General features: G+C 48.0%; 1 protein-coding gene across 1 annotated transcript in view; it reads left to right on the top strand.

Moving 5' to 3' along the window:
- Positions 1-4: 4 nt before the first annotated feature.
- The window catches only part of IFFO2 (intermediate filament family orphan 2), a gene marked incomplete at its 5' end in the record, with an annotated part of 56611 nt that continues 31625 nt past the window's right edge, over positions 5-24990 (top strand). The window contains one exon of the mRNA XM_044668701.1: positions 5-630. Coding sequence (XP_044524636.1) covers positions 5-630 — 626 coding nt within the window. The remainder of the gene's footprint in view (positions 631-24990) is intronic.

The following is a 24990-nucleotide window of genomic DNA, read 5'->3' as shown; positions in this document are numbered from 1 at the left end:
CCCCCCCGGCGGCGGCGGCGGCCCGGGCGGCGGCGGCCCGGGCGGCGGAGGCGGCGCGGGGCCCGGGCCATCGCCTGTGACCGCGGCGCTGCGGGACGACCTGGGCTCTAACATCCATCTCCTGAAGGGGCTCAACGTGCGCTTCCGCTGCTTCCTGGCCAAGGTGCACGAGCTGGAGCGGCGCAACCGGCTGCTAGAGAAGCAGCTGGAGCAGCAGCAGAGCGAGCGCGAGCGCCGGCTGCGCTACAAGACCTTCTCCCGCGAGCAGGCGGTGCAGACGGGCCCGGAGCTCACCCTGGCTCTGGCCCGGGCATCCGGTTCTCTGCAGCCCCCGCAGCCCCCACCGCCGCTAATGCCCCCGCCGCTGCCGCCCGGCGCCAACGGTAACGTGCCCCCGGGCGCCGGCGGCTCGCACCCGCAGCACTACAGCCGCCTGCCCGGCACCATCTGGAGCTACACGCAGGTCCGGCGCACTGGCGGCGGTGGAGTGGAGACCGTGCAGGGCCCCGGCGTGTCCTGGGTGCACCCGGACGGCGTGGGCGTGCAGATCGACACCATCACCCCCGAGATCCGGGCCCTCTACAACGTGCTGGCCAAGGTGAAGCGGGAGCGGGACGAGTACAAGAAGAAGTGAGTCACGTATCCCATGCCTTCCCTCTCCCTTATTGGGGTCCTTCCTTCCCCCACCCCAATCGGAGGGGGAGATTGGACCCTCCCACCCCCACCACCCTCATACCGGATCTCCTTGTGGGCTGAGACTGGCTTTTGCCTTTCTTTGTCACAGTTTCTGGCACACCGTAGGCGCCTATTAAGTGCTTTTGGACTACCCCCTCCCCGAGTCAGTTGCTCCAGCGGTGACTTTAACTCTTCTCGGATACAAAGCTTGTATTGTTAAGCATTTATTATATGCCAAGCACTCTGAGCCCGGGACAAAGCAGACATCCCTTAAAACAGGGGTCATGCCAGCAGGGTTAAAATCCAGGGGCTTAGCCCCTTACCTACCCGCATCACCCAGTTCTAGAGTGAGTCTCCCCGCACCCTGAGGAACCCTGCTGAGGGCTGGACCATATGGCTTCAGGGCTAGCTGACTAGGCCTAAAAAGCCTCCTCGGTTAACAGTCAGAAGTATGGCCTTCCGAAACGTGGGACAGCTTTAAAGGCTCCCTTCAGACAAAGCTCTTGGAACCTCCCCTTCATGTTCACTTTAGCCTCACACCCCCAGCATTCAGTGAGAACAGAAACTTACTCTGGCCATAGGGGGCTGTGGGGGAGAAATGCCTTGGGGTCCACTCTCGGCAGAAGCAGCACAGATTGACTTCAGAGAAGGGGTACCCCATCTTCAGGCCTGTAGGCAGTGCAGGCTCCTGGCCTCTCTGGCCCATTTCATCATCCCCAGCTTGGGGTCAGGGAATGGAGGAGAGAATTGACATGACTTCCTGGTTGGTGCCCAGTTGACAGTTCTGTCTGGCTGCCTGTCTTTTCCTGTCGATAAAGATTTATCTGTCTGCTGCCTGAAAGCAGAGATTTCTCTCCTTTGTTCCCCTCCACCCCTTTCATCTTTCTGCTTCTTGCATTTTGGAACCCCCCCCAGCCCACTATGGGAAGAGTGAATGCGAGAAGCTTTTGCTGATCTTGGGTCCTAGTTAACTTAGTTGTCACAGTGACGAATGGCTTTGGGGGTGCCCTGACCAAAGGCCTTCCCTGAGCCCCACCCCTCATGGAGAAGCCCTCCAACACTTCTGATTTATGCTAAGAAGATGTGTGCAGTTTGGCCTAGGTCACTGCACCCGAGTCTGCAAGGGAGGGAGCACCGTTCTCCATCCTTATCTGGTCCCTCTGGGGTGAGACTGCAGAAAGGCTCTCCTGATACTTCAAAGTATGTCATGGTTGGGCTGGGTTATTCCCCAGACCCTCAGGGGGCAGCTCGAGCCCTTGGAACCTTTTTCTTGCAGTCTGGAGAGGGTGGGCTAATAAGCCAGGGACACCTGGGGCAGGGGGATTCCAGCCTCTCTTTCCTCTCTCTCCCTCCTGCCATTTTTTTTCCCCTCTCCCACCAAGGATTTGGAGAACTTGCCTATGGCCTGGACTCCCTAGCCCACCCTGGGGAAATAGTCCCCACTGCACTAGTGGGGAAACAGGCCCTGGACCTCGTCATGGAGGGAGAATGGGATTTGGTGGCAGCCTTCCCGCTGGGGACCAGTGCTTCACTTGTAGGTGTCCTCATGCCACAGGCTTCTGTAGTGTTTAGGCTTTGTTGCATATATTTTCTTTGGACTTGGGTACTAAAGTGATAGAAGAAGCTGTGCCCAGACTTACAAGGGGCATTGAGCAACATTATGACACACTTGCACCCAGGGAATGGGGATGATGTCAGCCTCTGGCATGAACTAGGAATGCTTGAGACATGGGTGCTGCTGGGCGAGGAGAGGGTAGGGGAGCTTCCTCATCTCTTGTCTTTTCCCTTTCCCCCAAAGTCTAAAGCTATAATTGTGGGTATTGTTTATTTATTTGTTAATTGGAGGAATGACCTCCTTTGCACAGTAGTTTCCCTGTTGATGTCTCCAAAGCAGAAGGGTCAGCCAGATTGTTCGAGCCCTCCCAGGGGTATCAGTGAACTAATAATCAAGGGATCAAGTCTGTTTTTGCCAGCAGTGCAAGGCATGGGGCTTAATGCTATGGGGGATACTGAGGCTTGGAAGGAGCTGTCAGGAGGGTTGGGTCAAGAATAATTTTAGTACCTTTTTCTGACCTCATGGCCTTGATCCTATAAATCGAACCCCTCCAGTCACCACAGTTCCTGCCTCCTGATGGGTTTATAATTTCTAGAAGTGAGGTGTGAAGGTATCTCTGAATTCTGTGTTTATGTCAAAGTACTTTTCTGTGTGTCTCTGGTTGGGTCTTTTATGAGGACACTGAGCCTCTTCTTGGCTATATACTTGTTTGGGGCAGCTTGTGTCTAGGTATTTGGAATTGTTATTTTCCAAAGTAAGCTGGGGTCTTAGCTAGCTGGGAGTCCCCACGCTGGGGACTGGCTTGCTGTATGTGTGTTGTTGGCCCAACTTGACCCAATCAACATGTGTTAAAAGCCCAATATGGACAAGGCACTGCATACAGGACTGGAGATACAATAAGAAGAAGTTATGCAGTTAAGGAGCTAGCTGACTTCCTCCCTGGACCTGTTTCCTTGTGAATGAAATGAGAGATTTATTCTAAATGATGTCTGAGGTCTTTTCAAGTTGGAGTATTCCATGGTCCAAGGTTTCTTACAGCCTCAGTTTCCCTGTGTACAGAATGAGAGGTTTGGCCTCGATGATCTATCGCTAGGTCTTTCTTTACAAGTTGGAACATTCTCCATTCTAAAATTTCTTGCTGATCTAACATTATTGCTGTATGTTCTAAGATCCTTTCTATCTCAGACATTCTAGGTCCTAAGGGTTCTTCTAGCTCTGACATTAAGTGTTCTAGAACTGTATGACTACTGGGCTCCTTTCTTACATTCTGGAAGTCATTGTTTCGTGTTTTGTCCTGGGGATTTTGCAGGGGTTTGAGGGATGATGGGAAAGGTAGTGATTACAAAATCCAGGGGTGAGTTGATAGAAGGGACAAACATTTCTAGGTCCCCAAACCCAACCTTCAGTTGGATTTTTCTGGTGAATCCACTTTTGGGTTCACCCTGGAGGTTTCTTCTAAATCTTCTCCAATTCTGTGATTCCTTAACTTTGGGGGAGGGGGAAATGTTCTTCCCTCTGAGGATTGAACCCTCAGGTCCTTGGTTTTCCCCCTCTGGGGACTCTCTCAAATCAGGGCTGGGGCAGTTCTGCAAGAGGCATCATTCTTTAAGAAATTGCCAGGAAAATGTGGTCATCAAAACCATAACATTGACAAGGTCGCTGAGCATAGATTTGGAAACCAAAACAAACATCTCCTGTACCCCCTGCCAGCTCAAAAAAAGAAACCTCCACCTACCGTGGCTGAAGTAACCCAAACTGGGTTAAAAGAAGCTGGGGCTTTCCACTGGGAGATTTGCAAAGGGTATACTTTGAGTGAGATCAAATCGAGATGATTGTGGTGGTGATAATACTAACTGCTATTATTCCTATACTCCTTTAAGGTTTGCAAATGCCTTACATAATTAGCTCATTTAAACTTAATAGATATCAGCAACCAACGTGCATTTAGTAAATGTTTCCTATATGCCTGGTCCTATTTTTCCTTGATGGGGATACTAAGACAAAAGTTCCTTTCATTCTAACTGTGAGAGGAGACAGCATGTACCCATTTAGGTATGGACCAAACATCTATAAATCAAATACGAGATAATCTCACAGAGGAAGGCAGGACCAGCTGAATGGAGTAGGATGGCAGGGTTAGGGAGGGAAAGAAAAAATCAATAGTGTTGGCCCCTAGCTTTTCTTTAGCAAGAAGGCTGGACCTGGGTCAAGAGACCTGCTTTTTGGCTGTGTGACCCAGGCCAAGTCACTTAACCCCAGTTGCCTAGTCCTTGCCACCTCTCTGTCTAAGAATTGATGCTAAGACAAAAGATAAAAGTTATTGTTTTTTTTTTTAATAACCCTTACCTTCCATCTTGGAATCTATACTGTATACTGGCTCCAAGACAGAAGAGTGGTAAGGGCTAGGCAATGGGGGTCAAATGACTTGCCCAAGGTCTCACAGCTGGGAAGTGTCTGAGGTCAGATTTTGAACCTAGGACCTCCCGTCTCTAGGCCTGGCTTTCAATCCACTGAGCTACCCAGCTGCCCCCTGTTTTTTTTGTTTGTTTGTTTGTTTTTGTTTTTGTTTTTAAAGAAAGACAAAAGACCTGGTCTTGGTTTCACCACCAATTCACTAGATGACTTTGGGCAAGTTGCTTTCCCTCTGTAGGTCTCAGTTTCCTCATCTGTCAGCTGAGAAAGCTGGACTAGATTAGGCAACTGGTCATAACCTCCCCCCAACAGACTTTGTCTGACACTTGGTTTATACTTGTATACTATAAGTGTAATTGTGTTATACTTGTTGTGTAATATTGTACATTGGAGTTTTGGGTGTTTATGTTTCAATTCCTTCTAGATTATAAATTCCATGAGGGAAAGGATGTAGGGCCCATGTCTTAGGATTTTTAAAAATTTCTCCTCTGTCTGGCGCTCAATCTTCTGTCCAGAACTGGCACTTAGCACTTGTTTATTGCATTGTAAATCTTGGGATTGGACTAACCCTAGGAATGTCTCTACAGAGCAGATGGGAGAGAAATTCTCTGGAACAGTGTCCTTGACCCAGCCATAAAGGTGAGGACGGTGGTGAGGCTGGGCATTGACCTTCTGGAGAGTACCTCCCTGGTGAAACTGTGGACACTGAGCCCCAAGCTCTGGCTCTTTTAACCCTTGCCTTCCCTCCCCGTCCCCTCCAGGATGCAGAAGTGCTGTTTAAACCTCTATTGATACTGTACCCCTTCCACCATTTTGCCTCCTCAGAGATTTTAGCGCTGGGTAGCTGGAACAGGCTGGTGGGTGGGTAAGGAGCCACAGGGTCACAGGACTGAGAGCTATAAGCAATCTTAGAAGTCATGTTGTAGCTCAACCACCTAATTTTACAAAGGAGGGAACTGAGACCTGCCCTTAGAGGGAAAGTAACTTGCCCAGAGTTGTACAAGTAGTAACTAGCAAAAATTAGGTTCCAAACCCAGGACTTCTGACTCCAGATAGTGGTGGATTGATTGTTGGCCTTGGATCTGGGAAATCCCAAATTCAAACTCTACCTGATAGAAACCCTGAAAATCAGATGACCCTGGGCAAATCACTGAATTTTTTCCCAGCCTCAGTTTCCTTTTCTGTAAAGCAGAACAATTATACCATCCATCTCACAAGGTTGTTCATCTAGTCAATGAGATTATGTATGTAAACTATTTGGCATAAGGCACTATATAGAAACATTATTATTATTATTAATTATCATGGCAGTGTGGTATAATGGAGAGTGAATTGGTCTCAAAGCCAAGAAGACCTGAGTTCAAGTCCTACCTTCCAACACAGAACGACTGTGCATTCGTGGTGTTACTTATTATGCCAGTGATATCACAGGCCCAAGCCCTGTTCCTCTTATTGTTGTTATAGCATTAGAACTCCTGTGTCCAGTTCTGCCACTGATTTGTAGTGTGACCTTTAAACCCTCTTCTCCATGGCCTCAGTTTCCCCTCTTTGCCAAATGGGGAGAGTGATTTTCCTAGTCCCTGGGTCACAAGGAGAGCTGGGAGGAAAGGCTCCCTTTGTTAACTGTACAGTCCCAGACGGAGGTGAGTTGTTAGGATTACCTCGGCTGAGGGGTGAAGGTGTCTTCGGGGACCAGGCTTCTTCTTTCCCATGCCTGTGGCTCTTCCTGTCTCCATTTCCTGCATCATCTTTCAGCCCCTGCTGCCAGGGTTCTCAGAGTCCCCGCCATCCATTTTTTGGTTTTGCCCTTAAACAATTCTGGACCTCCGTGTCCTCCCCTGACAAATGAGGGGGGCTAGACTGGATGGCCTCAAACGCAGCCCTTTCACTTTACTCTCCCACAGTGCCCGTGTCTCTGCTTCCACTCTCTCTTCGTTGTGTCACAGGGCTTTACATCAGAAGATCTGGATTTGAACACTGGCTCCGTTTCCTGAGGCCCAGGGAAAGGAAGAGGTTTTCCCAGAGTCCCCCAGGTTCCAAGCATTTCTGCCATTCTCTGTGCCTGCTGTGTTCCAGGTGTGGGGGGATGGTGGAGGGGAATGAATTCTTTGTCAGCTTCAAAGAAGGGATCTTCCATCCCTCTAAATCCTCAGCGGATGAATCGTGCCTCTGGAACTCGCCTCCCTCCTCCCCTTTTGAAATGCTTCAGCCATTTGGCTCTGCTTTCACTTGGGAACCGTGCTCACCGTCTCTTAGCCTGGTTGGGGTTCTCTTCTGGGAAAGCATTCAGGAGGGTTTTACAAAGGTCAAGCTTGAGGAAGAGGGGGAGGAGGGCGTCAAGTCCCAAAGAAGAGAAGGAAGCTGACGCTTGGATTCTTTCAGATTGGAATGTGTGGCATTCACTAGTTTCTTTCCATCCTGATTGGAACAGCCAGACTACTTGGGTATTTACCTGACTTCTTTCCCTCTTTCTCAATGCCTTTAATGGGGAAATCAGAGGGTTATAGATTTAGAGGCGGAATGGACCTTGGAGACCATTGAGTCTAACTCCTGCCCTTTAGCGATGAGGAAACCGAGGGCTGTGGGGGACAAATGACTTGCTCAAGGTCACAAAACTAGTACATGTCTAAAGTTGAGATTTAAATCCAGACCACCTTCCAGCCTCCAAAACTGCCTTTCAAGGCAATGGTCAGAAGGCAGTAAAGTAGATATTTGACCACGTCTAACCTCAATTCTAAGACCCTCTGCCTTGCCTGGACTCAGGTGGGCTCAACTCTGCCAAACAGAGGCCAGACTTTGGGCAAGTTACCATCTGTAATCTGTGGAATGGGGCAATAATTCATGCACTAAATGTTGTCATGATAGAGCACTTGGTAAAGTGATCCAAATAACCAGAATCTCAAATTGGAATCCGAAGGATGGTGGGATGGATTGGGTGATGGGAAAGGAGAACTGAGAGAGATCCTTTGCAGGGAGGAGCAATTCATCAGATCCGTAAAATATCATAATAAAACTCCCAAGTTCACAAAGACCTTAGAACAGAGAATGTCAGAGAGCATCTAGACTAGCCTCCTCGTTTCACCAGTGAGGACACTGAGGCCCACAGGACATGGGGACATACTTAAGGCTTCTTTGGTTACACAGTGGGTTAATGGCCAAGTTAGGGCTTGCACCCAGCCCTCCTGACACCTGTGTGGTGACATGCTCTCCCTGCTGGGTACAGGCCTCTTCATTCTTGGCTTCCTGGGCAGGATGTGGTTTTTCTCTGTAGTTCTCAAGTACAAATGGAGGGTAGATGGTTGTCATGAAACCATAAGCAGTGAAGTTAACTCTCTCTGCGTCTTTTGGGTAATGGGGTTCCTCTGGGAACTCTGGGGGACTATTGACCTATTGATCATTCTTTGGCTAGTACCCACTTGCCTTAGAAACCTGGAGTGAATGGCCTCTTCTGCTTCCCAGCAGTGGTGCTCTGGTGACTCTATTTCTCTGGCCATGAATTCAAATAGGGGACAGCTGAGCTTGTCACGGCACTTGGTGATAGCTGGACTCTGATGATGCCACTTAGATCAAAGAGGCACCAAGCTCAGAACCACAATGTTAGGGCCAAGGAGACCTTTACCAGAGCCCTGGGAATTTAGCAGAGCAAGCGTCATTGGCCCCATTTTATAGAAGTGGAAACTGAGACCTAGAGTGGGAGAAGTGATTTTCCCAAGCCTTCCCACAGGTAGTAAATGGCAGAACTTGGACTCAAACTGGACTTATTGTCCAGTGCTGTGTCCATTATGCAGCCAGCTCCCCATGAGGGCTCCTGCCTGGCTAGTTCAGGCCTATCTTCTTAGTTAACAGAAAGAGATTTTATACACACACACACACACACACACACACACACACACACACACATACACTCCATGAGGAGGTCTCTATCTAATGCATCTCATATCTCCCCACCTGTATGTACATTCTCATTCCTGAAAATGGGACCTTGAATGGTTTGTTATACTGATGGAGAGAGGATTCTTAGTATCGAGAGGCTGAGGAGGGGACCTTAGAGATTATCAAACTCTATCTGTAAAATTGCCTTTTACAGATGGAGAACCTTAAGGTCCAGAAGGATTGGGAAGCAGGTGCATTGTGGGGAGCCAGGTTAATCCTGCGGGCACAGGGGTTTGATTCATGCAATACTGTATTGGTGGGTGACTGTGAAGTGGACAAAGCCTTCATGTTGTCACTTTTTTAAAGGTAGAAATGAATCATGGCAGGTGATATGCAGCCAGGCTCCAGTGTTTTCCCTGAAACACATCAGGCCTTGGTTCAGTGGAATACTCTTTAGCGGATAGACACGTCAGCAGATGCCCGTCTCTCTTCTTCCTTGAAGCCTGGCATTTGCCTAAGGTAGGGGGAAAAGAGGGAACTTAGAGGGGACAAGATTTCAAAGAGACCTTAGAGGATCACTAATCTAAACTCTTCATTTTATATATTGGGAAGTTGGGGCCTCTAAAGGGGAAGCCATTTCCCCACAGCCAGATAGGATTCTTGTAGACTAGAAACTAGGATCCGATGTAGCACCTTAGCCTGGCAAATTCCCAAGGGTCAGCATCTCAAAGTTCTATTTGATTTTAAGGTTTGTACTTTATGGAATCAGATGACATCAGAGTTGGATAGAGCCTTCTAATTTAGAATGTCAGAGTCAGGTAAGGGACCTTCAAAGTATACTGGCACAAACAAGACCCTAGGAAAATTAGAATATGTTAAAAATAGAGAATGTTAGACAAGAGAATGTAAAATCTCAGATAGTTCTTAGAACCCAGAATGTCAGAGCTAGGAGAGATCTTAGAACAGAGAATGTCAGAGCTGGGAGAGACCTTAGAATAGAGAATGTCAGAGCTGGGAGAGACCTTAGATCAAAGAATGTCAGAGCTGGGAGAGAGCTTAGAACAGAGAATGTCAGAGCTGGGAGAGAGCTTAGAACAGAGAATGTCAGAGCTGGGAGAGAGCTTAGAACACAGAATGTCAGAGCTGGGAGAGACCTTAGAACACAAGGTGTCAGAAGAACTCTGTCTCCTGTGAACTTCTGTTCCTTCTGTCCCACTCCCATGCCTTTTCCCCCTCTGTTTATGGCTCAGGTCTTCTAGCCTTCCTTAAGGGACTTCAAGGGTTGCAGAGATTGCTCGGTAGCCCAGTACAAGGCTCATCTCACTGAGTTCAGGTCTAATTTGGAAGAGTTGAATGAATGCACAGAAACCCTTCAGACCACAATGGGCAGTTTCATAATCTGGGAGAAGAATAGCTTGGAAGACAAGGAAAACATACCCAGTCACTGAGGTAATCTACAAGTTGCTACCAACCATCAGACGAGAATCTGCCCCTTTGTTTTCAGTTACCTTTGCCAAGTTACAGGGTGGAAGTACACGGCTAATTTGTACTTGTCATTGGGTAAATACAAAAACAGTGGGTGTGCCCATCAGCAATCCTATTTTCCAAAGATTCAAGGTTCAATACTATAACAAATGTGAGTGACCTTATTTTATTTTATTTTATTTTTTTAAATGCTTAAGTTTCCTGGTCAGTTCTAAAGGTCTAGCTCACCACTTCTGACTCCTCTTGATTGTATTCTGATCACCCTAACTCTTTTCCCCTTGGTCCTTCCCATCTCCTCCCATGGACTATATGATTGTGCTCCAAAGGTCCTTGGCCCTCCGTCCTGTGTCCTGGTGTGATTTCAGTCCTGCTTCTGGAAGCATAGGGATAACTCCCACATCTCCAGCCCTGAAGTCTCAATCTAAATTTTTTAAAAGAGTAATAACTAAGAGTAACCAGCATTTAGCTAGCACTTTGAAGGTTTGCATCTCATTTGATTATCACCACCATCCTGGGAAGTAGGTGCTATTATTATCCCTATTTTACAGATAAGGAAAATGAGGCAAGCAGAAGTTGATTGACTTTTTCAGGGTGGTCCAGGTGTCTGAGATAAGGTTTGAACTCAGGTCCAGCACACCAGCCACTGTCACTCCTAGCTGCCTTCATCAGACACCAAATGTCCATTGTCTGTGCAAAAGCCCTTCTTGGCTCTTTGGTTTCTGGAGTTGGATGTTAAATGTCATCTAAGGTGATTGGGGTTATTCCATTTCAGAAATGTGGAAGCTGAGGTCCAGAGAGCTTTTTGACTTGTTCAAGGCCCTACAGATAAGTAGCAAAGGTGGGATCTGAACTCTTGACTCTAGCAGTCATCTGTGGCTTCACACTTAAGCTCATGGAAGATTTATCTGGTCATCTTCCCCCTTTCTAATTGCAAGCTTTTTGAGGACAGACACTGAGTTCCATATCCCAGTGATACCTTTTTATCTCTTTATAGTTCACATTTAATCTTTGTATCTCTCTCAGCTTCTAGGTAACACTGTGTTCTGTGTTCTGTGTCCAGTAGATGACTGATAAAGGCTTCTTGGTTTTAGTTTTGTGGAATGGGGACAATATTTCTTGCTTGGAGTTAGAAGGCCACGCCAGAGAATCTCTCGAGACCCCTTCTAGCCCTGAAGTTTTTCCTTTTGTTCCAAGTCTCAATGCCATGGAACCAGACTCTCAGAATAGGAAGGAATCTGAGAATCGGGAATGCTAGAACACAGAACCTCGGCTCTAGGAGGGGCCTTAGAACATGAAATATCCGAGCTGGAAAGACCCTTAGCCTACAGAAGGTCAGTGCTGGGAGGGCTCTTAGGAAGAAGAGTGCCAGGGCAGCTAGGTGGCACGGTGCATAGAGGGCCAGGGCCGATATCTTCCCAACCTTCCCTTTCTCTCTCTTCCTCTTCACTGCCCCAACCAAATGGTGGATTCCCAGATACTGCATTTCTGTTTCTGTAACACCCTCAGGAATTAGCTTGGGGTGTGTGTGTGTGTGTGTGTGTGTGTGTGTGCAGGACTTGGCACCCAGGCCCTCCTTGAAACAAAAGAAAACATAAACATCTTTCTCTGTCATCCCCCTCCCCTAGCCGTGACAAACCCTAAAAGAATATTAGGGAGACACCTAAGTGGTTCTAAACTGGGCCTCAGTGGTTGTGAATAACAATAGTAACTGCCAATTATATAGCCCTTAAACATTTCGTGTTTCTCTCCTTCCTCAAAGATGCTGCAGTGAGCTCTTCCCCAGATTATTATCTCCATTTTGTGGAGTCCGAGGTGTAGAGGGGAAACGGGTTGGCCGAGGTCGCCCGGCCAGTGACTTAGCCGAGATAGGGTTTGATCCCGGGCTTTGCAGTCTCCGGCTCCATCATTCTCACAGCTGGCCACACGCTCTCTCAAAGTCGCCAAACATCTGTATGTCCACTGCAGAACACCTGCCTGGGATTATGCTGTTGGAACACAACCCCTTGGCAAATGGATCCAGAGGAAGGGAGGGGGGCTATCTGGAGGGGAGGATAGGAGGGGAGCTGGAGTGGGCCTCGAGGAATGGGCCCATGCCAGGGACAGGGGCTGCTGCTCCCTTAGTGGCTGGTCTCGGGGGCCCTCCTTCTTCAGAGTGCTTGCTCAGCGGTCTCCTCCCTCTAAAACCCAGGGCCTGGCACGTGCTCAGACTTCCTGATGTGCAAATGCGAGCAGCCATCTAGAGAGGAGCCCCTGCACTAGAGATGTTGCCTCCTGCTTTCTTAATTGGCAATTTTTATTACTTGGATTATTTAAGACCGGCTTTGGCGTGGGGCCTCCTGCTTGCTTCCTTGGGGGAGGGAAGCGACTGAATTGGCCTTTTTCATTTTCCAGGCTGTTAGACAGACTCAGCTGTAGGAGTTTAGTTAGGCCTTTGGAATCTTCCCCCGACCCTGGGAGCAGCAGTGCTTCCTGTCTTCCTCCAAGCTAGCCAGGGGGATCGGGGCCTAGGCTTGGCCTTCAGAAATGGGAAGAAAAGAACGAAAACACAACACCCTAATGCTTTCTGGGGAAATTACAGACGCTTCGTTCTGGTAGGGGCCTTAGAACAGAGAATGTCAGAGCTGATAGAAGAAGCACAAATCCATTGTGGAGGGTCCAGGGCAGCCTGTCCCCGGTACTGTGGACACAGCTCAAAGCGCAGATCCCCTGAGAGTGGGGTCAGTGCTGCAACTCGTGTTGTTAAATAATAACCAAAAAACCCCTCTAAGACCCAGAAACAACTGTTTCCTCACCTCTGTGCTAAAGATAGAAGGGAACTAGAGTAGGAAACTGGGAACCCAAATATTTATAGTCTGGGTTTATGTATAACTACAGCGAAAGGAAGTCAAGTGTCCCTGAAATAAAAAGGACGAGGGCCCCGGGTTAGTGAGTGGTGGCATCACTCCTCTCTCTTCATTCCTCTTCTCTTTATTTTTATGCCTTCTCTCCTTCAAGTTTTCTTTCTTTTTTTTTCTCTTCTTCCCCTTGTTTTCTTTTTTCTTAGATAAATACATGGACAGTTAGTGAGGGAGAGCATTAAGTGATTACTGGGTGTAAGGTCCTATGCTGGGGATATAAACCCTGTCCTCGGGGAGGTGGCTTACTAATGAGGGAAAGTGGAGGGGGGAGATGGGGGTCCAGGAGGGGGAGAAGTGTCAGAGAGCCCGTTAAGCCAGGAATGAAGTGAGCATGGCTCGAGCTCCTTGTGAAATTAGGGACTCACCAGCCTGGAGAGAAGGCTTCTGGGAAGATTGCTAGAGAAAGGAGAAGAGGTTCGGAGAGTGAGTTCTTAACCCTCTGCCATTTTCCCTCTAGCTTCCCTTTTCTTTCTTCCTTTCTTCTCTCCTCTTTTTCTCTCCATTTTGTTCTTCTCTCCCTCTATTTTGTTCTTCCCTCTCTGTTTTTTTTCTCCCTCCTCTCTCTTCTATTTCCTTTTTATTCTTACTCTTTCCCCTCTATTTCTTCCTTCTTGCTTCCCTCTCTTTCTTCCTTTCCCCTTCTTTCCTCCTTCTATTCCTCTCCCTCCCACTGTTTCTCTGCTCATGGCTTGACCAGTCTGTGGTGTGGGAGGTGGCCTTGCTTCTTATAGCCTTCCCTGGTCCTCAGGTTCCTCATCTGTAAAATGAGGACACCAGCTGAGATGGCTTCTGAATAGAAGGCCAGCAGTGACCTCAGGAGGTCATTTAGTCCCTCCCCCTGCTTTCATGTGAAGAGCATCCCTGTAATAACAGTTCCTCTAGCACTTTCCCTGTGCTTTATCCTATGAGGTGAGCAATTCCAGGATTATTATCTCCATTTTATTGATGAGGAAACTGAGACTAAGGGAGAGGTTAAAATGATTTGCTCATCCTAGATAAGAGTATGTTTCCCTTTAATCACCCTCTGAATCTTTTTCCTAAATTTTCTTTTTAATCCATTTGCTCGTTTTTTTTTTCTCCTTTCAGAGGCTTTGTTTAAAGATTAGTCTTATCATAATGATAAGTTCTTGTGGAGGCTCAGAATTCCTTAAGGTAGATGACCTCATAGCAAAGCTGAAAAGCGAATTGACTCTCATGTTAGAGGTGGGCCAACTGAGGCACTGAGGGGAAGTTTGCTTCTGCCCCTTGGGCAAAGAGATAGGGCCCTCAGACCCCCAGATGCTAAAAAGAACTGGGGAAATCACGTGGCCTGACCCCTTTATTTTGCAGATAATAAAACTCAGGCTCAAAGACGGAGACCAGTTTGCCCAGGGACACGCTGGGAGCCAGTGTGGAATTCTCACCTCGTCCCCTAACTTCCCTCCAGTGCTGCTGCCTGACTAGCCCCTAGACTGGCACAGACAGAGCTTCCATGATAGTGGCCCTCTCTTTAGCTAAGGTTCTTCCTTTTTTGGGGATGTTAGCCCTGGCATTGTGTGTGTGTGTGTGTGTGTGTGTGTGTGTGTGTGTGTGTGTGTGTGTGTGTGTAAGTAGCCTTGAATGCACAAGGTCTTTAAGTCTCAGCCCATAAACTAAGGATTTTCAAAGAATGGGGCAGAGCCTGGCTTTACCTTATCTCTTGGGTGGTTGTTTGGTTTTCTGGAGTTTATCTCCTGGATTAGTCCATTGTGCTCATCTCCTAGCTGTTAACTAAATGAAGGCCTCCTACCCTTTTGGGGCCTGACCTTAGCCCTGGAATGTGGGGGGTGGGGGGAGTCACTACCACCACCACCATCGTATTGACTTATATGCCTACTGTGCATTAAGGTCTACAAAGTGCTTTCTTTCAGTTCTCGTAGTTTTACTTTTGGGAGAAATGAGGCTCCAAGAGATTAAAAAGAGAACAGATCTGAGAGAGTCCTTAGAACCCAGAACGCCAGAGCTGGGAGAAAGCTTAGAACAAAAAATATCAGAGCTGGGAGAGACCTTAGAACCCAGAACGCCAGAGCTGGGAGAAAGCTTAGAACAAAAAATATCAGAGCTGGGAGAGACCTTAGAACAGAGAATGTCAGAGGTGGGAGAGACCTTAGAACAGAGACTGTCAGAGCTGGGAGAGACCTTAGAACAGAGAATGTCAGAGCTGGGAGAGATCTTAGAACAGAGAATGTCAGAGCTGGGAGAGATCTTAGAACAGAGAATATCAGAGCTGGGAGAGAGCTTAGAACAGAGAATGTCAGAGCTGGGAGAGACCTTAGAACAGAGAATGTCAGAGCTGGGAGAGACCTTAGAACAGAGAATGTCAGAGCTGGGAGAGATCTTAGAACAGAGACTGTCAGAGCTGGGAGAGACCTTAGAGCAGATAATGTCAGAGCTGGGAGAGAGCTTAGAACAGAGAATGTCAGAGGTGGGAGAGACCTTAGAACAGAGAATATCAGAGCTGGGAGAGATCTTAGAACAGAGACTGTCAGAGCTGGGAGAGATCTTAGAACCCAGAACGCCAGAGCTGGGAGAGACCTTAGAACCCAGAACGCCAGAGCTGGGAGAAAGCTTAGAACAAAAAATATCAGAGCTGGGAGAGACCTTAGAGCAGAGAATGTCAGACCTGGGAGAGAGCTTAGAACAGAGAATGTCAGAGGTGGGAGAGACCTTAGAACCCAGAACGCCAGAGCTGGGAGAAAGCTTAGAACAAAAAATATCAGAGCTGGGAGAGACCTTAGAACAGAGAATGTCAGAGGTGGGAGAGACCTTAGAACAGAGAATGTCAGAGCTGGGAGAGATCTTAGAACAGAGAATATCAGAGCTGGGAGAGACCTTAGAACAGAGAATGTCAGAGCTGGGAGAGATCTTAGAACCCAGAACGCCAGAGCTGGGAGAGACCTTAGAACCCAGAACGCCAGAGCTGGGAGAAAGCTTAGAACAAAAAATATCAGAGCTGGGAGAGACCTTAGAACAGAGAATGTCAGAGCTGGGAGAGGTCTTAGAATAGAGAATGTCAGAGGTGGGAGAGACCTTAGAACCCAGAATGTCAGAGCTAGGAGAGACCTTAGAACAGAGAATATCAGAGCTGGGAGAGATCTTAGAACAGAGAATGTCAGAGCTGGGAGGGAGCTTAGAATCCAGAATGTCAGAGCTGGAGGAGGGAGCTTAGAACCCAGAATGCCTGAATTAGAAGGCACCTTACAACAGAGAATGTTAGAGCTAGGGGAAACCTTAGCAATTACCTTGATCCCTCAGAGAGACAGCAAATGAAAACAAAAGAAAAAAACCAACCCTGACTAGGATATTCTACAACTGACTAAGTTATTAAATGCCCCAGGCCTCAGTCTCCCCATCTGTCCAACGGGGTTCACATTCCTGAGAACCTCTAGAACTGGATGAAGGAGATCTGATGTGTAGCTGTTTGAAGGTCTCTCAGGAATCAGTACCATCTTAAAACCAGGCATCTTAATATTGTTTTTCCTGAATTGCTGTATGGTCTTGGCCTGGTTTAACGTTTCGTCTGGGAGACAAAGGCGGTTTTGTGCCAGCAGCTGCCTTCCATCTGATTTGAACCCAAGTGACTTAATCCCCCCCAAGATGGGAAGTGGAGTTGTGAAGCAAACTGCAGAATCCAGCAGAGGAGTTCTGGGGCTTGGGCCTCTCTCTTCTGTTCTTCTCAGTTCTTTCGGAGAAGGAAGGAAGACTCCCACCTCAGCCCTCAAGATTCCAAGTGGCCACATAAATGAGCTTTCATAATATATTTTTAAAAGCAAGGCGTCCCAGGGTTATCCTGCTTGACAAAGCTATCATAAAATCTCTGAGCAACTAGGAATGTAGCCCCGTTCCTACTGAAACAGGATTGTGGCCACCACAGACTGGAGGGAAAGAGCGTGGGACTGGAGGTTAGAGCACTTGGGTTCAAATTCTGCCTTTAACTTTCTCCCTGGGTGACCTTGGGCAAATCTCTTCACTTTGTGAGCCTCAGTTTTCCCCTCTGCGAAATGAAAGCTTTGGCTTCGTGGTCCCTGAGATCTCTTCCAGATCATCATCAGTGGGCTCAGTTTCTATTTAGAGATCTCCGGGGATGGGTTACCTCTCCCCCAGAACTGGCTCTTTCCTTCCATTGAACCCCAGTCCCCCTTTTCCCTCTGCTTAGGGTGTAGCTAGGCCTATAAGCCAGCCTGCCAGCCTGCCTGTGTGTTGGAGGTGGCTTAGGGCAGAGCAGGGAGAACCCAGGAGGATGAGGGAGGCTGGTATTCTGGGAGGAATGTGAGCTGAACTTTATTTACAAGGAGAAAGCTTGCGCTGGCTGTGATTCTGAGCTGCCCTGGAGAGTGAGAATGGTTCCCTGGCCAGGGGCAGAAGCAAAATGAACTTGTTAGGCAGGTCTCAGGAACTGGGCTAAGTTTGGGGTTCTTTGCTCTCATAGAATGTAGGGGGAAACTGAGGCTCAGGAAGGAAGATAACATTGAAGAAAGCTTGCATCTTTTGTTCTAGTTGTAAGGGTAAGTTCAAAGCCATCCAAACTCTCTCATTTGGGTCATAGATCTCTATTTGGATTGTAGAGAGCTGGGAGAAGCCTCAGTAGTCATCCAGTCTAGTCCAACTCGCTCATTTTACAGGCAAGGAAACTGAGGCTATCTCAGACGTGACGTGTCTGCTGTGGCAAGCACGTGCCCTTGTTCTGTGACTTCCCTAAAGGGATGCCCGCCTCAGGTCAGGTTTCCTGCTCCCCAAAGCTCATTGGGGGGAACCTTCTGTTTTGGCTGGCTTGGTAGCTCAGGTTTGCTAGCCTGCCTTTGACGCTGTTTTCCTTAGGCATTCCCTGAACCCTCTGGGTAAGACGGGCCCTGTAGAAGTCATCTTGTCTCTATTTCTAGGTCAGGATCATTGTAGAACCAATGAAAAAGAGAAAAGAGTTGTTGAAAAATGCCGCCCAACTCCAGAGAGAGAACCAGAACTCTGAAGGCAGATGGAAGCACTCTTTTTTCATTTATTTTCTTTTTCTTGTTTTTTTTTTCAGCATGGCTAATATGAAAACACGCTTTGCATGATCATGTGTATAACTGATATCAGATTGCTTGCCTTCTCAATATGGGGGGCGGTGGGGAGAGGCACTGGAGAAAGGGAGAGAATTGGGGACTTCAAATTTCAAAAAATGAATCTTAAAAGTAAACATTTTTAAAAAAGAGAAAAGAGAGCTGAAAAGAGCTAAGTTGAGATAGGAGAAAGAACCATCAAACAAACCCTGTAGTTTATTAGTCAAGAAGCATTCTTTAATTTATTCTTAATGATCCAGCATTAATTGTTTTCTCCCCCTCCACGTTGCTCACTGATGAGGGAAGGGGGAGGAAGAAAGAAAAATAGAAGTCTTGTCACAAATATGCATAGTCAAGCAAAACATTTGCCACCTCCAAAAATTCATGTCTTGTCCTGCGTCTCGAGCCTGTCTGGAGGTAGAGAGCAAGTTTCATCATTGTTTTTCCGAAATCACACCAGAAAACGATTTATTCAGGACTGGTTAGGTGCTGGGGATTCAACAACAAAAGCAAAACCACAGTCCCTGCCTTTAGAGGGTTTGCATTTAATGGGGACAACCTGTGCAAAGAAGATGCCGGCGGTGGGACGAAGGGGATCTCGAGCTAACATGAGGCCTCTTGGAGTAAGGGAAATTTGAGTGGAATGTTGAGATCCAAAAGGCAAGGAGAGGAGGGAGAGATTCCAGGCATGGGGTGCAGCCAGGGCAAAGGGAGAGCCATCGAAGATGGGGTGCTGTGTTTAAGGAATGGAGAATCAGCAAGGAGATTAGGAAGCCCCAAGAGGTAAGAAGGGGCCAGGTTGGAAAGAAGAGTTTACTAGGCCGAGAGGCCCTGGACAAGCTATAAAATCCCAGAGTCAGGAGGGAGCTCAGTTGAACAAGCAAGGCCAGGGCTCATTTGGCCTCTGCTTGGAGACCCCCAGAGGGGGCAGAACCATATCCCAGACCTCTCCACTTTGGGGTGGCTCAGACCATTAAAGATGTCTCTCCTTTTATAAGGAGCAATTAGAAGGAATATGACTGTGTGGCAGTAGTCAGGTCACTTCCTTCTCAAAGCCTCAGGTCCCCAATCTGTAAAATGGGAGTGTAATTATGCTTGTCCTACCTACCTGGCAGGGCCGTTGGTGAGTGTTTTTTTTTTAAACTTTATCTACATACATTAGTCACTCAACCTCTGGGCATCCATTTTTCTTCATCTGCAAAATGGGGATAGTCATCACTGTTCTGCCCCCCACTATCACTTTGTAAACTGCCAAAGGCCCTCTATACGATGGCTACTTTTTTTCAGTCTCTTGACTTTTGGGAAGGGCATTCCTGTCTGGTCACTGAGGCTATTATTGCCTTGCAGGGAGCTTCTCAGTCAACCAGGAGGAGCTTCCTCATTTCTCACCTCATTCTCTCACATTCCAGGGGCCACCCATTTCTTCTGGTTTAGTCACTGATGGAGAGGGAGACTAGCTGAGCGTTGGGTACCTTCTTTTTTATACCCTAACCTTCTGTCTTAGAACTAATGATTGATTCCAAGTCAGAAGAGCAGAGCGCTAAGGGCTAGGCAGTGGGCAAGTGCCCAAGGTCACAAGTGTCTCAGGAAGTATACAAGGTCAGATTTGAACCCAGCATCTCTCATCTCTAGGCCTGGCTAGAGATCCACTAAGCCACCTAGCTGCCCCCTCGGATACCTTCTGATAACTAGAACCCTTTATATGACTGAAGGTTCTTTCGGATCTCTTGCTGTTCCAAACCTTGCTCCTTTAGCTTCTTGTCCCTCCTCTCCCCCAGTTGCTTAACTTTGTCCAAAACAAGCAGTTTCTTGCCCAAGGCTTTCTAGGGAACATAAGCTTTCTCCTTCAAGGTTCTTGCTTATTAGACTCCTGGATAATTTGGTTGGAATTAGGAAATCTACGTTCTGCTCCTGTCTGGCTCTACCATTAGTGAACCCTGGACCATGCTGACCCTCATCTTTCTCATCTGAAAAACATGGGGTCCAGGGGCTAGGTCTTTACAGTCCCTTCTGTCTTTGATTTTGCATATTCTAAGGACCCTCCCAATTCTGGCAGTCTATGCTCCAGGGCCCTTCTAACTGTCATTCTATGCTCTAAAGCATTCTATGCTCCTAGCCTTGACATTCTATGCTTGTCCTAAGAACCCTTCAGCTCTGACATTTTGGGTTCTAAGCTCCCTCCCAGCTCTGCTATTCTGGGTTTTAAGATCCCTTCCAGCTCTGACATTCTGGGTTCTAAGCTCTCTCTCAGCTCTACTATTCTGTGTTCTAAGATACCTCCTAGCTCTGCTATTCTGGATTCTAAGATTCCTCCCAGCTCTGACATTCTGGGTTCTAAGGTCTCTCCCAGCTCTGACATTCTCTGTTCTAAGATCTCTCCCAGCTCTGACATTCTCTGTTCTAAGGTCTCTCCCAGCTCTGACATTCTCTGTTCTAAGCTCTCTCCCAGCTCTGACATTCTCTGTTCTAAGGTCTCTCCCAGCTCTGACATTCTGGGTTCTAAGGACTCTCCTAGCTCTGACATTCTGTGGTGTGACGTGACTTCTAGCTCTGACATCCATAGTTCTTTCCTGGAGTAAAGGTTCATTTTGGGGCTGGAAAGTAATGGAAAAGGTGGCAGAACTGTGGTTCTCTGTCTCTTTGTGGCCTTTCTTATAACCAGAGAGATGGAAAGGGCCTTCATGGCCCTCTCGTCCAGCCCATACAGGAAAGGAGCCGCCACTATTACAAACGCAGTGAATCCCAGCTCAGCTAGAAGACCTCCAGTGAGCAGCAGCTCTCCTCCCCACCGCTGTCCCCTCCACTTCAGGGTGGCTCTTATTGCTAGGATGTTTTTCCTGACCCAGGGCCCAAATTGGATCTCTTTGATCCTACCCTCTTGCCTGGCCCCTTCTCAAACAGGTGCCTCAGGGAGTGGCAGCAACCAGCTCCCTCGATGGCCCATTCTTTGGCATGTAACCTTTACCCTCCCTTTCATGCCTTGCTCCTGGGGGACACCGTGCTGCAGGCTGTCGGATTCCTGACAATCCAGGGCTGTTCCCAGAAGCAGCGGCTGAGGTGGGGCTCAGGATAGAGTAACCTTGTTCCAGGCATCCCAGACTTCTCAGCTCTGGAGTTCCCCTCCCTCCCCCCCCCCCCAACAGTCCCATTGCCTTTCCCATTCCCATCTAATTGGAATGTTTTCCTTAGCCCGTGCTGACTTTCCTGGGAACTCGAGGGGGCCAAGAGATAGACTTTGTAGGCTTCAGAAGGGGATGAAGAGATCCTTGGGGAGTCATGACAAGTTGTGAAGGCAGGATTTGAATCCAGGTCCTCTGACTCCAGAGACAAATACTCTTTCCATTGTACCACACACTGTCTCTACATCCAGGCTATTCCCCTCCCTTTAAAGGTAAGGGCAAGAGTAGGCAAGAGATTTGTCCAAAGTCACGCAAAGAATCCAGGGTGGTGGCATCGTGAGCCCAGAACTAGTGCTTCTTAGTCCGAGTGTTCCCCCCGCCTTCCCCCCCCGTGCCACCATGGCTGGGGCTTTTGATGGGGCCCTCCTCTGGATCAGGAATGGGATGGAGGGTTGCTGAAGCCCTGCTCAAAAATTTACAGCTTTGGAGGGGAGGAAGGGCCCCTTGGGGGGAGCCCTTCATGCTGAGGCCCCGTCTGCCTTAGGAAAGGCAGGTGCCATATGGTGGCGGGCATCATCACGGTTGTATTGAGCCTCTGGCATTGGGCCTGCAGTCCTAATGGGTGTCTAAGGACCCAGCACCTGCCCCGTGGCTTCCCTAGGGAAGCTTTGCCAGGGAATCCAGGAGGGTCCTTTCCCTCCTTCCCCCTTCTTAAGAGATGCACTCTGGGGCCCCTGCCATCTGGTGAAAGGGAGCTTAGAGAGAGGCAAAAGGAAAAGAAGAACAAAGGCCTTACAGAAGTCATTTCTTCCTCCAAATTAAAAAAAATAGTGTAATGATAGTTGCATTGCTCACCTTGAAGGGTGATTAGAAGGAAAGTGCTTTTTAAACTGTTAAAAGTGAGGGAAAAGGCAGCTGGGTACCAAGCCTGGAGTCTGGAGGACCTGGATTCAAATCTGGCATCAGACACTGCCTAGCTGGGCAAGTCCCTTAGCCCAATTGCCTGGCTTTTTCTGCTCTTCTGTCTTAGAGTTGTTAGTAGGCCAGAAGGTAAGAGTGTTTAAAAAAAGGAATGAGGGAAAGCCTGGAATTGGAGTTGGAAGACCTGGATTTTAATTCTGCTACTTATGTTTAGTCAAGTCACAACCTCCCTGGGCCTCCATTTCTCCATCTGTAAAATGAGTGGTCCTGTGATGCCTTCGGGGAGCTTCTTTCACTGATATGGATAGAGGCCCTTCATCTTTGTAGAGACAGTGGAAGCCTTGAAAAAGACAACTTCCCCTGGCCCATAGTCAAAAGTCACAGAATTGCCACGCTGGAAGGGGACTCTGAGGTTGCCAAGGCCAACCCTCTCATTCACAGATGAGAAAACTCAAGTCTCAAAATGGTTATGTGACTTGCCCAGGGTCTCCCTGCCAGTAAGTATCTGAGGTAGGATTTTCTGGTCTTTCTGAGCCCAAGACCGGTGCTCTAATCAAAGTGGATGAGCATTGGAGGCAGGCAGAGAATAATATCTTTCTTTCTGTCATGTTCCTCCCCTCACAGAAACCCAGGGAAGGTTGTCTTGTAATTGAGAACACTTTTATTTTCCCTTTTTTTCAGAATGATGGGTAACCACCTCCCACCCAGGGCTCTCTTCTGGCCCCTTTTCTCATTCAATATTATGATCTCATTTGCTCCCATGGGCTCTTTCCTTTTTAACCCCCTAGTTTTGTGGATCGGGATTCTCTCTAGCATTCATCCCTCCATCCCTAGAGTAAATCCTCATTCTTCCTTGCCTAGGATATCCCTCGGTCTCCCCCTGCTTCCATTTTCTCCCCTCCTTCTTTCGTCCTTCCGTGTTACTACCTCTTTCCCTCCGAAGAGAATGCACATTCACTCTCCATCCAATCTGGGTTCCAGTGGCCTTTCCTGGATTGAATGCCCCAGTCTACCCAGACTGTCCCTGCTGTGCCATCTTTTGGCTCTGTCTCTGCCCCACTGGCGGCTGTGTAGCCCTGGGATGTACTCCTTCCTCTCCTCCATCTCTTAGACTCCAGGAAGCCTTTCCTCATCCTGCCCTGCCTCAATTTCTCAGGCCATTATTTATTACCCAGGTATATTGTAACCCTTTGGAGTAGGGGGAACTTTGTGGCCCTGGTACGAGTCTCTCCCAATGCCTGGCACCATCCATAGACATTTAACTGATGTTGGTTGCTTTTTGAATTAGTTGAACTAAGAAAGTGAGGTAATTAGCACAGGGATCACTTGCCCCCCGGGGTCATTGGTGGAACTGTCCTTGAACTTGGATTTGGGGGTCTCTGACATGGTTCTGCTGTTCTCCTTAACTTCCCTGGGAGAGAGGCCCAGGCAGAGCAAAACCTGGAAGGCTCAGAATTTGTGGGATACTTCAGGGAGGGCTCACCAGCCCCCTGGTCCTCTCTGCCCTGACCTTGCTGGATTTGGGGCAGGAAGGGAGGCTGCCGACAGTACTGGGGCATCGATGATAATGAGACCTAATTTGGATGCCTTCCCCAAGAGGCTGTTAGTCTGAGAAGGGGTTAAATGCCCCAGTGGAATGAGAAGGCCAGCCTCCCCAACTGGGATCTGCTGTCCGAGCCCCTTCTGGCCCCAGAATGTGCTTGGGCCATCTGGTTCTGTGGCTGAGGACACCGGCTCCCATCTGTCCCAAGGAGAAGAGTTATTGAAGAGAAGCGATTGTAGATTTTGGTGGGGAAGTGGGAGGGAAAGGGCAAGGAGGGAGAAGGTTTCTAAAGCCGGCCAGTGACCTCCAGGGCAGGCAGCTGAGGCAGAGGCACAATGTACAGGCACTTGGACTCTTTAGCCCACTTTATAACAGGAGTCCATCTCTATGTCATTAATTCTTCAAGTGGGATTTGGGATTTGTCCATATATTCTTAGACTCATCAAATCATTGATTTAGAGCTAAAATAGACCTTAGAGATCATGTAGGCCATTTTACAAAGAAGAAAACTGAGGCCCAGAGGAGTTGATAAAGGACACACAGGGAGTTAAGCAGCGGGCAGAGCAGGATTGGAACGCAGAGATTGTGACTCCAAGTTCAGTGCTCCTTTGACTGTCTTCTCACTGGTAGACAAATTCATTTCAATTTGACAACTGTGTACTTAGTGCCTACTTTGTGCAGGTCTTTTCTGCAATTTATATTCTTGTCTAAAGCATTGTAAGGCTGTGACTTGCTCAGGGTCATAGAGGTAGGGTGAGGTCTTCATTGTTCCTGCTAGCTCTCTCTCCTGTACAACATGCTGCCTCTCAATGATAATAATAATTATAAATAATAATAATTGCTGACAGCAAGAGAGGCAGTGAGGTGTCTCAGTGAATTGAGAGTCAGGCCTAGATACATGAGGACCTGGGTTCAATTTTGGCCTTGGTAACTTCCTAGCTATATGTCCCTGGGCAAGTCACATAATCTTCATTGCCTAGCCCTTAGCTCTCTTCAGTCTTCAAGAGACCAGAGGATCAGGTCTCAGGAGGAGGAAGAGAGAGAGTCCTGGAGCCCAAAAGAAAAACTACACTTGTACCTGGCTCATATCTGCCAAGGCACATGTTTGTTTTTCTTATCCTTTATTCCTTTCCTTCACTCTTGCTGGATCATAGATTTAACAGTAGCTAGCATTTAGATAATGCTTTAAAATTAAGCAAAATACTTTACAAATCATCTCTCATTTGATGGGTTAAAACAACCCTGGGAGATAGGCATTAGTATCCCTATTTTTCAGATAAGGAAACTGAGGTTCAGAACTAAGGCTAAGTGACTTAGTTGTGCTGAGTCACAGTAGTGAGGGTTTTCTCTCTCTTCCCCCTGCCTTTCCTCTTTCCTCTCTCTCTGCCTTTTTTTCTTTCTTCTCTCTCCTCTCTTTCCTTCCTTCCCACCTTCCTTCCCTCCCTCCCTCCCT

Source organism: Gracilinanus agilis, chromosome 3 (genome assembly GCF_016433145.1).
Source record: "Gracilinanus agilis isolate LMUSP501 chromosome 3, AgileGrace, whole genome shotgun sequence".
Classification (NCBI taxonomy): domain Eukaryota; kingdom Metazoa; phylum Chordata; class Mammalia; order Didelphimorphia; family Didelphidae; genus Gracilinanus; species Gracilinanus agilis.
The sequence above is the reverse complement of the archived record's forward strand: the minus strand, read 5'-3'. Positions and strand labels throughout refer to the sequence as shown.